Here is a 15,934-nt window from a genome sequence, read left to right as displayed (position 1 = left end):
ACTTTTTTAATAGTATTGGATTTTTATTTAAGTGAAGTAACTAAGAGTTTCACAGATGAAAGCATAGCAGTTATCATTACAACAGAATAGTCTTTATTGTCATCTTATGAATTGGACTCCAAAATTGGTCAGCATCTTTCTCACTGACAGACAACTTAAATAAATAAATAGTCAACAAAGTATGAAGTATATGCAACTACTACAATATTTTTTACTTAAATAAAAGTGAAAACGTATTTTGCATAAAGGCTTTTTTTTGTACTAACTAACTGATCAGAATATTTGACTTAATATCTAAAAATGTTAAGACATATAGGCAGAAGAAACACTTTCCCAAATCTAATATATAAAATATATTAAACTAATATTTACAGCAAGCCTGCAGGCTAATGTATATTTATGTTAGAATGCTTAATGTCTCTTCTAGATCTATAAAATGGTACAACAGGCTAAGAAAATGAAAAGAAAAACAAACAAAACATTAGAACTACAAAGCTTAAAGAAGAATTGTCACTTAAATGTTGGTTTGTGTCTGTGTTTGGGGCATTTTGTTTTTACAAAAACATGTTTGTTCTTTATTCAGTGAAGTTACACATACTGAGTAGTTTATCCAGAAATAAGAGTAGCAATACTGCATACTCAAGAAAAATTCAAAAGTACAGTGTAGTAAAACTACTCCTTAAAGTATGTATGCCTTTTCCCCCCAAAAATTACTTAAGTAAATCTAGTTACTACCTACCACCCCTGATAGTAAGTAATAATAAAAATAAAGAAATGTCTAGAAAACATGAATGCATTTAATGAAATATATTATTTGTCATCATGTCATCATCAATCTAGAAATATAGGTCAGGTATTTGTACATGAACACCTGGGGGGCTTGTTGTTCCGTGATCCAACAGAGAATATCTCCACGTGACGTGGACGCAGCAAATGACCTCACACGGCAGCGCACAAGCACGAAAGGGCGACGGGGCTCTCTGAACTACAGTACCCACAAGTCACCGTGTGCGTCAACAGCAACAGCTAGGATGTTGCGATAATGCTGGCAGCCAAAGATTGCTGTGGTTGCAGAGATTAGACGGCTGTGTCGAAACCTCAGTTGGTACCGTTTTAGCGGATGACAGACGCTAAAACATACTTGCAGCGGACGGAGACTCGTCTCCAATCACCTCGACGCTTTTTGGGGGCTGCCCTGCGCTGAAGGCGTCAGCGAACGGAAACCATATAGTTTATATATATATATATATATATATATTTACTTATATATATATACACACACACACACACAAATGGAAGAAATTAAATAGCCCCACAGACAGTAAGCTATGAGGCAACAAACCGTCACTCCACTTTCCTGAAGGATGGAAACAGCTTTCTGGGCAGCGCTGTCGCAGTTACTCGAAGGATACACCGCGTTTGAAGACATTTTCTTCAGAGGATAACCTGGATAACCTTACACGAAATGTCATAGCGCCTTAGCAGCTAGCACTTAGCTAGCTTGGTAACGGCTGGACGAGATGGAGATGGACCTATTTTTCCTCAGCAGCCGCAGCCGACCATGAACAGCTGGCCGGCTGGTAAAAGGAGCACTTTTCCGGAGATGCTTTAACCTCCTGGGCGGTGTAATACACTTACATAACTGCTAGCCGCTCTATAGTTATCACCAGCTGGCTTGTGTTGGCAAGCAAATGGGAAATTTCCCCTAAAAGAATCTCACATCATCACCACAAGTGAAAGAGGTATTACTTGCATATTTTTGAGGCACCAAGAATAGACTCTGGATAAGTTTACGCGAGGATCCGGGGATATAATATATCACCGCAATAAGCCAGCACATCACAGCGTGAAGAGGGAAGAGAACCACATCTTCCCTGCTGTCATTTCGACATCATGAGGAAGTTCTTTGATTCCCGTCGGGAGTTGGTGAGCTCCGGGCCTGGTTCTGGAGGAGGAGGGGGCAGCAGCGGCTCTGGGTCCAGCCACGCCGGAGGAAATTTCATTGGCAGAGCCTTCACTGTCGGGCGGCACCAGGTCACAGTTGAGGAGATCATTGCTGAAGGTGAGACAGAGAGTGCACAGAACAGATCATGTCATTCGGTTCACTCTTTTTTTTTTTTAAACTCTTTACTTTCATTTTTTCCCCGTCATAGCTGGAGAATCAGGGGTGGCTTTTTGTGAACTGCAACCCGGATAGCCCCCAATTCTGAAAAAAAAAATAAAAGAAAAGCTTATTCATCTGAAATATTTAAGATATTGAATAATAGATGATTCATTCTGGGCTCATCAAAACAAAACCCAGACATCAACTCCCCACCAAAATGACTTTATGTCTTTAACAGTCAGATTATTGCATCTGGTGATGGAAAACAGTCATTCAGGGAGTAAGAAGCATTTTTGGTTTGCTTCATGCCGCCCCTCATGCCCTGCCGCCCTGAGCAGAAAGCCTGATAGGGGGTGATGTATTTTTCTCAATTTGAGACACTTAACACCACTAAAACATAACTATGTCTCCCACACAGGCATCACAAAAATGTTAACTTATTGTACCTAAACAAAGCTCTGCACCGCTTCTCTTATCTTTACTCTGCTATTATGGTTCAAAGATGGATACTAGCAGGCGCCAGGCAGTTGCTTTATGCTCTCAAAATGAATGTTTACAGTAGATACTGTCATTTTCACTCTAACAAGCAGCGGTAAGCAAATTGCAACCTAGAGTCATGAGGTGAAAATGCTGATGCTGGACTGCGGAAGCCTTTCTGGAGCTACAAGGATAATGCTCCCTCCACACCCCCAAGTAGTTTAATTGTTGAGTCTTTGTAAATGCAGGAAAGCAAGAAAAGAACTAATGCACCCTCAAGGAATCAATTGCATAGAGGAAACATGAACTAAATTTGCTGCTGTCAAACATTGTGCACCTGTCTACATATTCCTACTTCTGAGGCCATAAATTTAAATTTAACTTGGTTGTTTTATGAAAGCCTTTATTAGTGTTTTAAAATGATTTTTCTTCTATTTTATAGTTATTTTTATTAATTTTGTTTGGCTAAATTGTGAAGTCAGCTTTTGTTTATTGTAGATGTGATGTAGAGATAAAGTTGGCATCATTAACTTAAACATTTCAGATCTGTATTTCTCTTTTTTTGTTGTTTTTATGTACCAAACACATTTTCCGTTTTTAGAGAAGTGTGTCTGGGCTCCATCTAATCAAGCATTTCGAAAGAATTTTCCAAGGTCCTTATGATATGAGTCAGCTCAGCTGATCAGAATGTATATGTTTACCTTATTATGTGCATCACAATCTTATTTATATCCTCATCCGTCATCTGAGATGCTCCATGCAGATTTGCAGTATCTGTCTGTGGTTGTCTGAAATTGATGAGTGTTGCAGCTAAACTCAGCAGAATGAAAATGCGGCCTGAGCCGTACCAGATGGTTGGGCCTCACTGTAGGCCTCTACTTTAACCCTCCAGCAACAACATGACTAATAGATAACGCTATAAGGCAGCACCATGTGGTCCTGATCCTTCGTTCTGATGTAAAGAACAAACACTGGCAGTTGTTTGATGTAATGAGGCAAAAAAAGGCTCATCTGCTAAGAACAGAGATGCAGTTTGAAAGCTTTGATGTGCAGTGTTATTGTGGAGTTGAGTACTTTGTAAATCTACTCTGAATTTTACATCTGTATTTAACGCTAATGATTTCCGTCTGCTTGTCATCATATCTGGTTGACAGTTTAATGTGACAACTCTACTTTTTCGTTTATATTAGGTGGCTTTGCTATTGTGTTCCTGGTGAAAACAAACCAAGGGGTGCGTTGTGCCCTGAAGAGGATGTACGTCAACAATGAGTATGATCTGCAGGTGTGCAAACAGGAGATTCAGATTATGGTGAGTGGTTTTGGATAAACGTTTTCATTGTTTGTTCTCATGCTTTGCTTATTGTGGTTCTGGTAAAACCACACGTGAGAGCAACAGGAAAAGCAGAAGTATTTCGAAAGAGAAACACATGCAGAATGACGTCCTCGAGCAAAGTGCTGAATTTAGTACAAACAGGATAAATAAAAATGAACTGGTAATTAATTTTCAGACTGCGATAACCTTGATTTTGAAGAAAAAAACAAAACACAACCGGTGTCATGGTATGAACACAAATATTTAAAACAAATTTATAAAAGAAAAATGATCTGGTGTTTTTATTTCAGAGTTAATAGCAAATGTGGTTTCCGTTCTTGAATCGTCTGACTGGCGTTTGTTGTCAGAGGGGAAGCAAAACTGTACAGCAGCACTTTCACTGTAAGAGTAGAAACCCTGTGATTGAGAATTTTTGTGGTTTTGAAGTAGGAACGTTTTAAAAATCTTTTTACATTTACACTTGTATAGTTCATACCTGCAGTTGCCCCTTAAATAAATTAACATCCATTTGAAATTTTGTATATTGGTGAAGCATATAAATTATTAGCTATTTGTAATAAACAAATCAAACTTGGACAATTTATGCTGCTCCAAACAGCTAATCATACAAGTGCTTTCTTCAAATCAAACTCTAAAAGCTTCTTTTGTTTTATACAGTCTCAAAATTATCTAAACCCTCCATCTGAAATATCTTCAACATTTAGTGGAGTCTTTTTAGATATCATGACCTAGTGCAGATGGGATTCGAACACCTTCTGCCATCGTTCCTCAGTAACTTTATCCCAATCCTCATGGGTAAAGTCCTCCAGTTCATTAATATTCTTGGTTTTGTAAACTACAGCTATATTGCTCAAATCCAATCAGAGATATTCAATTGAGCTCAAGTCAAGCAACTATGATGGCTTCTCTAGTATCTTCCACAATCTTTTCTTTCAGATCAGCACTGACTTCCTCACAAACTGCACAACAGCATGAGAATCTTTATTTCCTGATACTTAATTGAATCCATTTTGCCTTTGACACACAAAGTCATAGAAAGTGAAACGGCACCAGAACATCACTGAGCCACTGCCATGCTTCCCTGTGGGTTGTCGGGTTTTTTTAGCTTGAACGTCATACTTCCTCCTCCAGACTTGACGCTAATCCAATGGCCCCAAAGACTCTCAGATTTGATTCTTTGCTCCACAGAATCCCAAATACTTTAGTTTCTTTCTGGTGTCTTGTTGTGGAAATCGAAACCTCAATTGAACATTTTTGACCACCTGATGAATCTGGTGGCACCCTTTGACCCTGTCCTTCCTCCTTTTTACTCCTTTGCCTTTAAACTTGCAAACTTTGCCTCCGCCTGTATATTTATGTGCATTCAGGGCTTGTGTTGTCTTTTTGTATCATTTTCTTTGTTTGTGCATTTAACAATCTCTTCCATAAACGTCTTGGACGATTTTCTTGACTCAGCCATCCGTCTAACATGAACGAACCATTACCATCAATAATCAGGGCTTTTGAGATGTTCTGCCTCAGAAAACAAAAGGAAAATAGTAGGATTTCATGTTGAAGGTAGATAAAATCCATGTAATATTAGTTACGTATTTAAACTGTGTGGAATCTTTTATAGCACATGAAAACTTATTTGACCAATAAACCTTATTTAGATTTGTCGTCTGATAATTTTAGGTGTCCCTCTAAAAACAAGGACTGTCTTTGATTTTTTGTCTTATTTTTTGGTTTGTTTCTATTCTCTCAGGCTGACACTGGTAAAATGTTTTCTGTTTTCTCATGCACTAACTTCTGCACTATGGAATTTTATTGCCTTGATGACATGGCAAAACGTTTGACTGAATGTTGATATTGGAAAGTCTGAAAGCCTTCTTTGAGTTTAGAGTCTACACAACACTTTGTCTTCTTTGTGCTGAGGAACTCAGGAAGGAAGGAAGCAATGGATGCTGAGATTACAAACAAGCCAGATCCTATCACTCCACAATCTTCCAGTGGAATCATACATGTTGTTGGCCCATGTTTGCTTTCTTAACCTCACAGGCTTTCTTACTTTTGCTTCTCACTATCACTCTATACACACAAAGACGGTGGTTCGTCTTCATCAGTAGTACTTGAAATTTTTTTCATTACTTAATAGATTCCTGATTCCAGTTTCCTATTTCAGCTCCATTTGTAGGGAATAGCCTCAAGCTGCATTGCATTAAGTACTGACAGTTCAACTTAAGCTGCAACTTTTGCAGAAAATAATTTCATGTTACATCATCAGTAATATTCCTATATTAGACAATAGAAAGCAGTTTATTCTTGCTGAGTTTTTTGGTGTAATCTTTGTGCATTGTAGTGTATTAATGATGGTGTTTTTTTTTGTTATTCTTGCAGAAAGACCTTGTTGGTCACAAGAATATTGTTGGTTATCTGGACTCCAGTATCACGGCTATGGGATCCCGAGATGTATGGGAGGTTCTCATACTGATGGACTACTGCAAAGGTGAGGGTTGTACTGGAATGCCTCTATCAATGAGAAACTGTGGATTTAGATGTCGGTTAAACAGATGCAGTGCCTTGTCAAAAGTTTTGCATATTTGACATTTAATTACATTACAACCAAAAAGTTTACATATTTTATTAGAATTGTAGCTTCTAGACCATCACAAAATGACAAATTTTTACAAAGTTTTTTATTTTGTTGAAAACTTCTCACTGTGAGTTTTACTGTTGGTCCATACTAGCTCTATATCTCTACCAGTAAAATTTTGCCAGTTTGCAAAATAGCTCAAGCTCAGTGAGATTGGATAGAAAGAATCTGCGAACACTAATTTTAAAGATTCATAATTGGATTTATTTGTTTTTCACAAAGCCAATCTGGTTCATATGGTGCTATGTTTACTGATAGAACCTCCACCCCAGTTTTGTGCGTCCTCTTTGTTTTTCTCGCAGTCTTCCTGCCTTTTATTTAGCCTCATCCTTTTAACAGTCTAGTTTGGGAAACACACAAAGTAGTGGTAGAGCAGGTAGCTTATATAAAAAGACAGCTAGTCCTTGAGTCGGGCCCATCCTTGGTTCATCCCCCAACCTTAGGACCTTTCCTTCGTTGCCTGCCAAGTTTGTTTACTGAGACGTCATAACCCATTTTATTTATGGTGTGCTTATTATTTCTGTTTTTGTTTTTTGTTTTTATTGTTGTGTTTTATTTTTAATTTTTAAAATGTCTTTCAGTTCCAGTGTGGAGTATCTGGTTCAAAATGAAAGTTTAAGAGAAGAAACTTGCATTATGATGACATTATCATTATATCAGTTAAAAATAGTCTTGTTTATCGCAATAATTCCTGGGACAATTTATTGTCCAGCAAAATTGTGTTACTGTTACAGGCCTAAGTATTGGAGCAAAATATCCTATGGTTTGCTTCGTTACATTTTCAAATATTATTTTACAGGAGGGCAGGTGGTTAATCTGATGAATCAGAGACTTCAAACTGGCTTCACAGAGTCCGAGGTGCTTCAGATCTTCTGTGACACCTGCGATGCCGTATCTCGCCTGCATCAGCGCAAGGCGCCTATCGTCCACAGAGACCTCAAGGTGAAATCTTTAGCTGCTTTCTAACAAGCCTTGTTTTTATTTTAAGTATTTAATAATTCTAACACAAACGTGAGCCTGTGTCAGTTCTGCCCTGGAATAAAACACTTCTTGCAAAGTGAAGTCTTAAATACAGTGAATCGTGGTTCTCTGAACTGTAATGTACCACTGTGTGCTGCATATTGAAGGAGATGACATCCAGTGTAATTGTGTTAACCCAGCAGCAGCTCCTTCTGTGAATCACCCTGCTGAGACGTCGTTTGAAAAGCAATGATAAGTATGTTGGTGTGAGAGGAAGCTTCGTTTAATTTTTCATTGGTCTAATAGCAGAGGACAATGTAACTTGTTAGCATGCTTGAAATAACTTCACCTGCTGCAATTAGAGCCGTGTAGCTGCATTGATTTTAAATCGTAGTCTCTCAGTAGTTTTGAGCAAAATGGAAATACGACGTTTTCACTGTAGAAATGTAAAAAAATTCACTTAATTTGTGAAGGGTTTGTTTTCACCGTTGCTTCAACCTTGTGTGCTGTAATGTGAAGGTGACAGTAGTTTAATGTGATTGATTACTTTATCTTTTGAAGATAAAACTATTACAATTTTCTAGGCCCATTTCTGTTTTTCTCCAAAAACTATAACTGATGGCATTCTAAGTATTTTTCAAGTTTTTATATTGAAAAATTGCGTTTAAAATGAAGCATTTGCAGTAATACAATTATAACATTTTCAACTACTTGGAGAGCTCCAAGTTGTTGGAAGAGATATACTATATCTGGAAAGAAAATTAACAATCACTCCTCGTCAGGTTTAGAAAATGTACTTGTTTTTGTGTGTGTGTGCTTAGTTTACTGTATATCAGTCAAGCTGAATGTTGGTAGATTCCAGGGTCCTTCTAGATAATTGGTACAATTTACTCAATGTTATCTCAGATGCCCGTCTTACCAAAATAAAAGCCTTGTATCTGATCTTACCCTGGTGGTTAATTGCTGCTTCAAATCAGTACTTTGCTTCGAAACACTATACTGTCTACAATAAAGCCTTTTCTGAAGATCTCTGAATAAAACAGAAAAAATTGTCCATGCATCCACAGGTGGAGAACATTCTCTTGCATGACAAAGGTCATTACGTGCTTTGTGACTTTGGCAGCGCCACAAACAAGTTCCAAAACCCACAGACCGAAGGCGTGACAGCAGTGGAGGAAGAAATCAAAAAGTTTGTGCCTTTTTAACATCTCAAGCTTTCTTTTATGAGTACTTATTGTAAACGATGTAACTCAATAGTTTTTTTACACAACCTTTAAAAGGCATGGAGAATAAAATAAACTGAGACACTATTTACTATTTATTCATTGACTTCTAATGGCAATTATTTGCATTGGATTTTATGTTTGGGTATCAGATCAAATGAGGCTGAATACAAATTGCATTGTTTTAGATTTTGTTTTGAAGTCATTTCAAAAAACTATAATTTCCTTTCCCTTCTCAATGATATTCTACTAAGTGTTGGTCTATCATATGAAAATCCAAATTAAAAACTTTGAAGTTGTAATATTTTTAAAGGGACCATGTTTAAATGAACATTTTTTGTTTATTGTTCAGACTCTAAATGTGGGATCTTCACAACAACTAGAATCTGCAGTTTTTTATTGATGTAATATATAACTTGTATTGTGTATAGTCAAAGCCCTGTGTTTACAGTTTCTGCTTTAATTTGGCACATAAAATCTGGTATTCCTACTATTTTTAATGTTTCGTCTTAGGTACACCACTTTATCATATCGTGCTCCAGAAATGGTGAACCTCTACAACAATAAGATTATAACTACAAAGGCTGATGTCTGGGTGAGTAGGATGAATATTCTTTGTGATAATAATACCTTAATCACAATATGATTGTGTTTATTGTCCATCATAAATATACCAATAAAATCGACAAAGTTAAAACGAGTCGCACTAATTTTATGAAATGATTGAATAATCTTTTCTCAGCTTTTGGTGTTCCTGGACTCATCCATTCCTTTCTCCTGTCACTGGGTGTGCATGTGGTTTTTCTCTCCAGGCGCTGGGCTGTCTGCTGTACAAGTTGTGCTTCTTCACTCTCCCCTTTGGTGAAAGCCAGGTGGCCATCTGTGATGGCAGTTTCACTATTCCAGATAATTCCCGTTACTCTTACGATCTCCACTGCCTCATTCGTTAGTACCTGTCAGATAATATTCTTTGCTCTATGCTTAGTCCAGATTTTTTGTTGTGTTTTATCGTTTAGTTTTTGGAGATTTAACATTTTTCTACATTATGTGTTGTTAGGCTACATGCTGGAGCCGGATCCTGACAAAAGACCGGATATCTATCAGGTGTCCTACTTTGCTTTTAAACTAGCTCAGCGGACTTGCCCTGTTCAGAACGTGAAGGTGAGTCTCTCTCTGTAACCAAGATATTTGATCAATTATGCAAAGAAATGGCAGTCTTAAAGGTATATTTCAGGATTTTTAACGTGGAGGTAAAAAAGTTAAAAGCAGGAGGATATTATCAGAGGGCACAAAACTATCGCTGTACCTGACCCACACAAACGCAGCCACATTCCCAACATGCATCATGCGGGTGGTGCGCAAAGCCAGGACAAACCTAACCCACACAAATACAAGCCACATGCATGCGATGCACTTCACACACAGAAACAAACATCAACGTTGCACCGCAGACCTTATGGTGACTTCCTGACCCACACAAATATGCCACATGAGCTGGATGTGCGTACCCCACAAAAACAGTGGCTCTGGTCAACACAAGGCCTAACATGCACAATGTGGCACACACACACACAGTTAGGTGGCTGTTTAGCCTACTTTTTTACAAAGTACACAAAATAATAAAGGCAGGAAAGCAAAGCCACAGGAGAATGAGGACAGAGATTCCCAGTAAATAGTCAAATAAATATGATAATTGTTTTTTACTCAAAGAAAAATCTCAAGGTACCTACAGCAGATAAGTCTCTTTTCATCTTAACTTGGTAGAAATCCAGATTAGTTGGTCCTGAAGTTTGAGATGTAGCAAGACGAAGGCAGAGTTTTACTGACTTAAGACATCTCTGATGTCAGAATCATCTTCGCCCTTTAGGAGAACCCTTTTTTGTGAATCTGTAAGTCGTCATGTTTTCATTATGTGATATATACAGAAGTAGATAATTATTTACACAAAAACTGAAGGTAGGGGGCAGTACACCATCCTTCTGTGGAAAACAGGATTACAGTATGTAAAGTGATTCAGTTTAAAGTTACTGCCTGATTTAAAAGTAAACAGTGTAGCAAACTAAAATATTGTAGCTGCTTAATCCACTCAATAAATTTTAATATTTTTGAAATGTTTCTTTACATCAGTATCTCCATAGCCAAGTGAAACACATTATATATATTAATTAGACAAAGACTGATGTTAGAATACCTTTATTTCTGGTAATCATGATGATTTTCTGCCAATAACTAAATTTAGATTAGACTATTTTCATCAGAATAAACACCATCTGCAGTGATCTGTAGATTAACATCAGCAAAGTTGAATTGTGAACTTTATTGAAAAATATATATATTTTTTCAGTTTTATTTTTGAGGAATCTTAAGTGCTGTTTAGTTTTTATGACTGACCTTAAAAACCCAATGAGGTCAGTAAGTCAGTCATCTTAGAGGATCTCTGCAAGACTCCACACAGCAACAACGTTTCAGCTTTATTTTCTGCATTTCATTCAAAATTTGATGCACATTTCCTTTTCAATATTTGCTTTTTTCTTCACAAACTAGAATTCTCCGATTCCTTCCACACTTCCTGAGCCAATCAAAGAGAGTGAGGCTGCTGCAGCAAAGAAGAGCCAGACTAAGCCCAGGCAAGCATGACCTCATTACTCTGTAATACCCTTAAAGCTGTAGTGACACCACATTTTGTGGAACTAATTACTTACAGTCAGTATCCCAATACTCATTAAATAATTATCTTAACAGTGTTTTTCCATGATTAACGAGAAGGGAATTATGCTTCCTTTTGTCGTCAGACTCACGGATCCAATTCCCACCACTGAAACCTCCATCACCCCTCGTCAGAGGCCCAAAGCCGTGCACACCCAGCCCGCTGCTGGCATCCTACCCATCCAGCCTGCTGCCCTCACCCCTCGCAAGCGAGCTAATCTCTCTGGTGCCGCAGCTCAGTCTGTGGGTACGTATTTCACTCCGCCATTACTCTGTTTCTGTCACCAGAAAAACAAAACTTTCTGATAAAAATTACATAAGTGCATGAATCCTACAGCATGTGTTTGGACATGCCGAGTGCAGCAGGTCTTAATAGGAACAGATGAAATACCCATGGTGATGGATTGGAAAATTAAAGTTGTCTAACTAAGTGGCTGCTTCTTTTTTATTCTGTATCACTGCTTCAGGTGATATCAGGTTTGAGTTATGAGCTTTTAGTTGATATTATTCAGCCTTAAACATTTTAATAAGATTCATGTTACTGTGAATTCAATTAAGTTTTGTCTGAAACTGTGATTGTTTATATGTAGAATTGAAACTGATTGATGCTGCTGAGTGATGTGCTGTGTTGTCACCCTGCAGGGGTCAGTTTAGACCTCTCCCAGCCAGCTGCAGCTCTCCAGTCGCAGAAGGCACAGACGTCAGCTCAACCGTTCATTCAAACACAAACCAACGCAAATCAGGCTGCTGTTCCACAGAAGCAGGTACAGACAATGATTCAGGAAAACTTTCTTCTATTTTTTTCCTGTGAAATGATGAATCATCTTCATTATTCCATCTGAAAATGTAGATAAAATCATGGTTATTTAGTATAAAGGCCTGGTTCTTCTTCAGTGGTATCATATCGTGTTACATATATTTGTGCATTAGACTGTGCATCCGGCTGCAGCTGCTGGAGCAGAGACGGCAGCCTCTGCAGCATCACAAGTGACGAAAGCTGACGCTGCAGCACAAGCACAGCCAACATCCCAGCAACAGGCCACGCCTTCTTCTTCTGTGGTTAGCGCCGCTCCTCCACAGGCAGCGCAGACTCCATCTAGCCCTGCCGCACCTCAGCGTCCAGCGCGTCGCAAACAACCGGGTCAGACTCAGCTGCCGGAGGCTCAACCCTCTCCGAGCAAGGCATCTCCGGGACAACCAGAAGCAGCTGCGCAGCAGGAGACACCAGTTCCAAGTCAGCCTGCTTCCACTGAGACCAGCCAAAAATCAGCTCAGATCGTAAGAGGCCAAGCAACCTCTGACCTTCACCTCTTCTGTCCTTTTTCTAAAGTCCATTCAAATATGCAATAAAAATTATTCTGATCATTACACATTTATTTCTCTTTGTTTATTGAGCAGACTCCACCTGAGACTCCAAAGACATCTGAGGACCGAGGTCATCAACGTGTGCCGAGTGATGCAGCATCAAATGGTGCTGCAGCTCCTGTCAGTGACTCCACACATCTGCAGCAGGGGGATAATGGAAACATTGCTCTCAGCCAGTGAGTGCAACTTTTAAGAATTTAGAAATATTTTAAGAGTTTAAGATCTTAAATTCATTTTAAGATCATTCCCTGGATGATTATTTCATCTAACCACTGCTCGAAATAATTCCAGATTTATTCCAAAAGGGTCCAGACATGTTTGGCTAGTTGAATTTTTATCACCAAAAACTGGTAACTAAAAACAAAAGTTGTCATATTTTTATTTTAAATACAAATGACATTCAGTCAGAAGAAATGTTAATTACATGTGACTATGTTTTTTTTTATTTCAATTAAAACATTGCAAGTCTCGCTGCTGGGTTTTTTAGAAAGGTAACGACTCAAACCATCTTCCTAGCCAGTCACAAACTCACAAATTCAGTCAAATTTATTTCAAGTTATTTTTTATATATACAGCATTTTCATAAAACCTCAAATCTACTGTTTTAAGAAATATTTGACCAAACACAAATTGTCTCATCTTTGTGGTAAGTATACAAAGGCAACATAGTTTAAAAATATTTCCATAAAATTCTAAAGTATTCTTTTTATTTACGTTTCAAAATGATTTAAAAGGACAAAGGAATCTAGAAATCGAAGCTTTTTTTTATAGACACATTAGCCTTACTTGAATTAGTGTACATTTGTAAAACCTTAGGAATTGACAGAAATAGCTTTGCATTTAACCACGGCTGAAGCAGATTTGCATTTGTTTTTAAAAACAAATCTTTTATTTCTTTTAGATCACTTGTATCTCAACCAAACACCGCCGACTCTGTTCAGCCGAGCCTTTGCGATGCTGCTCAGGACCAGAACAATGCTGCAGCCTCTGTCCCTTCCTCTGGTTCCTCCAACACTCCCACACAGCCAGCATGGAACCCGTTTGACGACGACAACTTTTCCAACTTCGCAGCTGACGAATTCAAAGCTGATGACAAAAAGCCCTCAGGTAGAATGTGATTTTTTTTTTTTTTTTTTTTTTTTTTTTTTTTTAGCAAACATTTTTAAGATTTAATTACACCTTAAGTCATGGACAAGATGCATTGTGATAGAGGTGGAAAGACAGCAAATATATCATTTAATAAAGGTTAGAATTAGTCAGAGTTTTTTGTCTTTTGTTGATGTAAACAATGATTGATAACTATTTTTTAAAAACAGACATGGTGTCAGATTCTGAGGTAACACCTTCTGAAGAGCTGATTCCAGGTCTGCAGGCCTCATCTGTGGAAAACACTTCTCAAGAAACTGGTATTGACAAATTCAAAGTTTTTCTACCTGCTTATAATTCTAACTGTGCATATGTGAGATGCTTTAGTCATCATAACTGTTTTTGTTTTGCTGTAAAGTTGCTCTTTAGAGACAAGAACTTAAAGTTTTTGACTAAAAGTCATACAAAATGAGAGTCTAGAGAGTCTAGAAAAAAAATTATGAACCTGCACATGTTTCCCTTAACTATAAACAGAACTCTATATTAATCACTTTGCAAAAGTTTGCACCTCAAAAATAAGTTGTCGCAATGTTTAAATGTGTTAAAATTTAAGTCAAATTTATTTGGTGTTGTGTGTGAAGTTTGTTTATTGAAACTTCTAATTTTACACAAATCTTTATGTCAACAGGCTCAAAAATTGTATTTTATAAAAACAATTCTGCTTTTCTAAGCAAGCTAAGACATGATCAAGTTTATTTGTTCAACAACAAGAAAACTCAACAAACAAAAAATAATTAAGTGGCAAAGTAGAAAAGTTATGAAAGGTTGCAATCCAGACTAATACTAATGACATACTAGTTGTTATTAAACAAAGGAAACTTTAAACAAATAAGAAGTTTATATTTACACAAAAGGACACATCTAAGTAAAAGATGAGTTACATAAAATCTGTTAACTAGTATGTTTTTTTTAAGCATGGCTGCCATTCTGATCACAAGGATATTGCATCTTACACACATATGGATACCATGATGACAAAATGAGTGATTTAGACGCTATCATTCAAGCAGTACTGCACTATGAGACACAACACTTTATTGGTCTCAGTTTGCAGAATCATCTGAATATTTAATTGGACATTATCTTTAATTACATGCCATATCTGAACCTCTCTGTCTTTGTCTCCTAGCTGAAAGGCCATCTGCTCTTCTGGACTCAGGAGCCTCTCTTTTGGTTGTCCCAGATCCTTTCCATACTCTTGAACTGTCGGATGCTCCAGGTAAATGCCCATGTTTTTCTAATGAAATATGAGAAAATAAAAATGTTTTTTATATCTTTATATAAGTATGTGAGAACTGACTGCAACAACTGAGACATTAGCACAATAATGATGAAGAGCTTCTAGATCTGAATAAAAATGAAACAAATATTGTACCGTATTTTTAGGACTACTTTTACTTTTTTTCTCACACTTTGAACCATGCGGCTTATAGCCCTGTGCGGCTTTTCTGTGGATTTCTCTTCAACCACCAGGGGGCTCGTTAGCAGGAAGTGAATCATTGGAAGTCAAAATTGGAAATCAAAGAAGAAAGTGCTAATTTTCATTTAGAACAAGCACATGCTAGCAGCAGGCAGGACGGAGAAATGTTTTCAAACTCATATCCCCTCATCATGGAAACCACACGAAGAAGTTCATACGATGCAGCTTTTAAGTTGATCAAAGTCGTCAACTTTTAAGTAAGACCAGATCGATAGCCGCTGCACGCAAACTCGGCGTGAACGAATCCATGGTTCGGTGTTGGAGACGGAGGGCTCCGTCCTTAATAGCAGATTTATTAAGACACAGCCCTCTGCTGCGTCCTTGTGGAAAACCGAGAGCTGCGGAGATACCAGTGGCTTGTAGCCCGGTGCGGCTTATATATGTACATTTCCAGTTTTAAAAAAAACTTTGTAGGTGCGGCTTATAGTGAGGCGCGCTGCATAGTCCAGAAAATACGGCATTTGTTGACTTTATTCCCTGTCCCATTGTCTAAATGATCCATTCATCC

General features: G+C 37.8%; 1 protein-coding gene across 4 annotated transcripts in view; it reads left to right on the top strand.

Moving 5' to 3' along the window:
• Nucleotides 1-845: 845 nt before the first annotated feature.
• LOC114149314 (AP2-associated protein kinase 1-like) overlaps nt 846-15,934 on the top strand; it is a 29,500-nt gene continuing 14,411 nt past the window's right edge. The window contains exons 1-16 of one of the 4 annotated variants that reach the window (XM_028025077.1): nt 846-2,062; nt 3,772-3,890; nt 6,291-6,399; nt 7,346-7,488; nt 8,574-8,695; nt 9,243-9,324; nt 9,542-9,674; nt 9,787-9,890; nt 11,274-11,356; nt 11,522-11,682; nt 12,078-12,199; nt 12,366-12,713; nt 12,834-12,976; nt 13,702-13,907; nt 14,117-14,206; nt 15,076-15,165. In XM_028025077.1, coding sequence (XP_027880878.1) covers nt 1,894-2,062; nt 3,772-3,890; nt 6,291-6,399; nt 7,346-7,488; nt 8,574-8,695; nt 9,243-9,324; nt 9,542-9,674; nt 9,787-9,890; nt 11,274-11,356; nt 11,522-11,682; nt 12,078-12,199; nt 12,366-12,713; nt 12,834-12,976; nt 13,702-13,907; nt 14,117-14,206; nt 15,076-15,165 — 2,224 coding nt within the window. In that variant the 5' untranslated portion in view covers nt 846-1,893. The remainder of the gene's footprint in view (nt 2,063-3,771; nt 3,891-6,290; nt 6,400-7,345; nt 7,489-8,573; nt 8,696-9,242; nt 9,325-9,541; nt 9,675-9,786; nt 9,891-11,273; nt 11,357-11,521; nt 11,683-12,077; nt 12,200-12,365; nt 12,714-12,833; nt 12,977-13,701; nt 13,908-14,116; nt 14,207-15,075; nt 15,166-15,934) is intronic. The other 3 variants (XM_028025076.1, XM_028025079.1, XM_028025078.1) reach the window with 3 other exon arrangements.

This window comes from Xiphophorus couchianus, chromosome 8 (genome assembly GCF_001444195.1).
Source record: "Xiphophorus couchianus chromosome 8, X_couchianus-1.0, whole genome shotgun sequence".
In the NCBI taxonomy this organism is placed as follows: Eukaryota; Metazoa; Chordata; class Actinopteri; order Cyprinodontiformes; family Poeciliidae; genus Xiphophorus; species Xiphophorus couchianus.
Note: the sequence above shows the minus strand (reverse complement) of the source record. Positions and strands in the feature narration are given on the sequence as shown.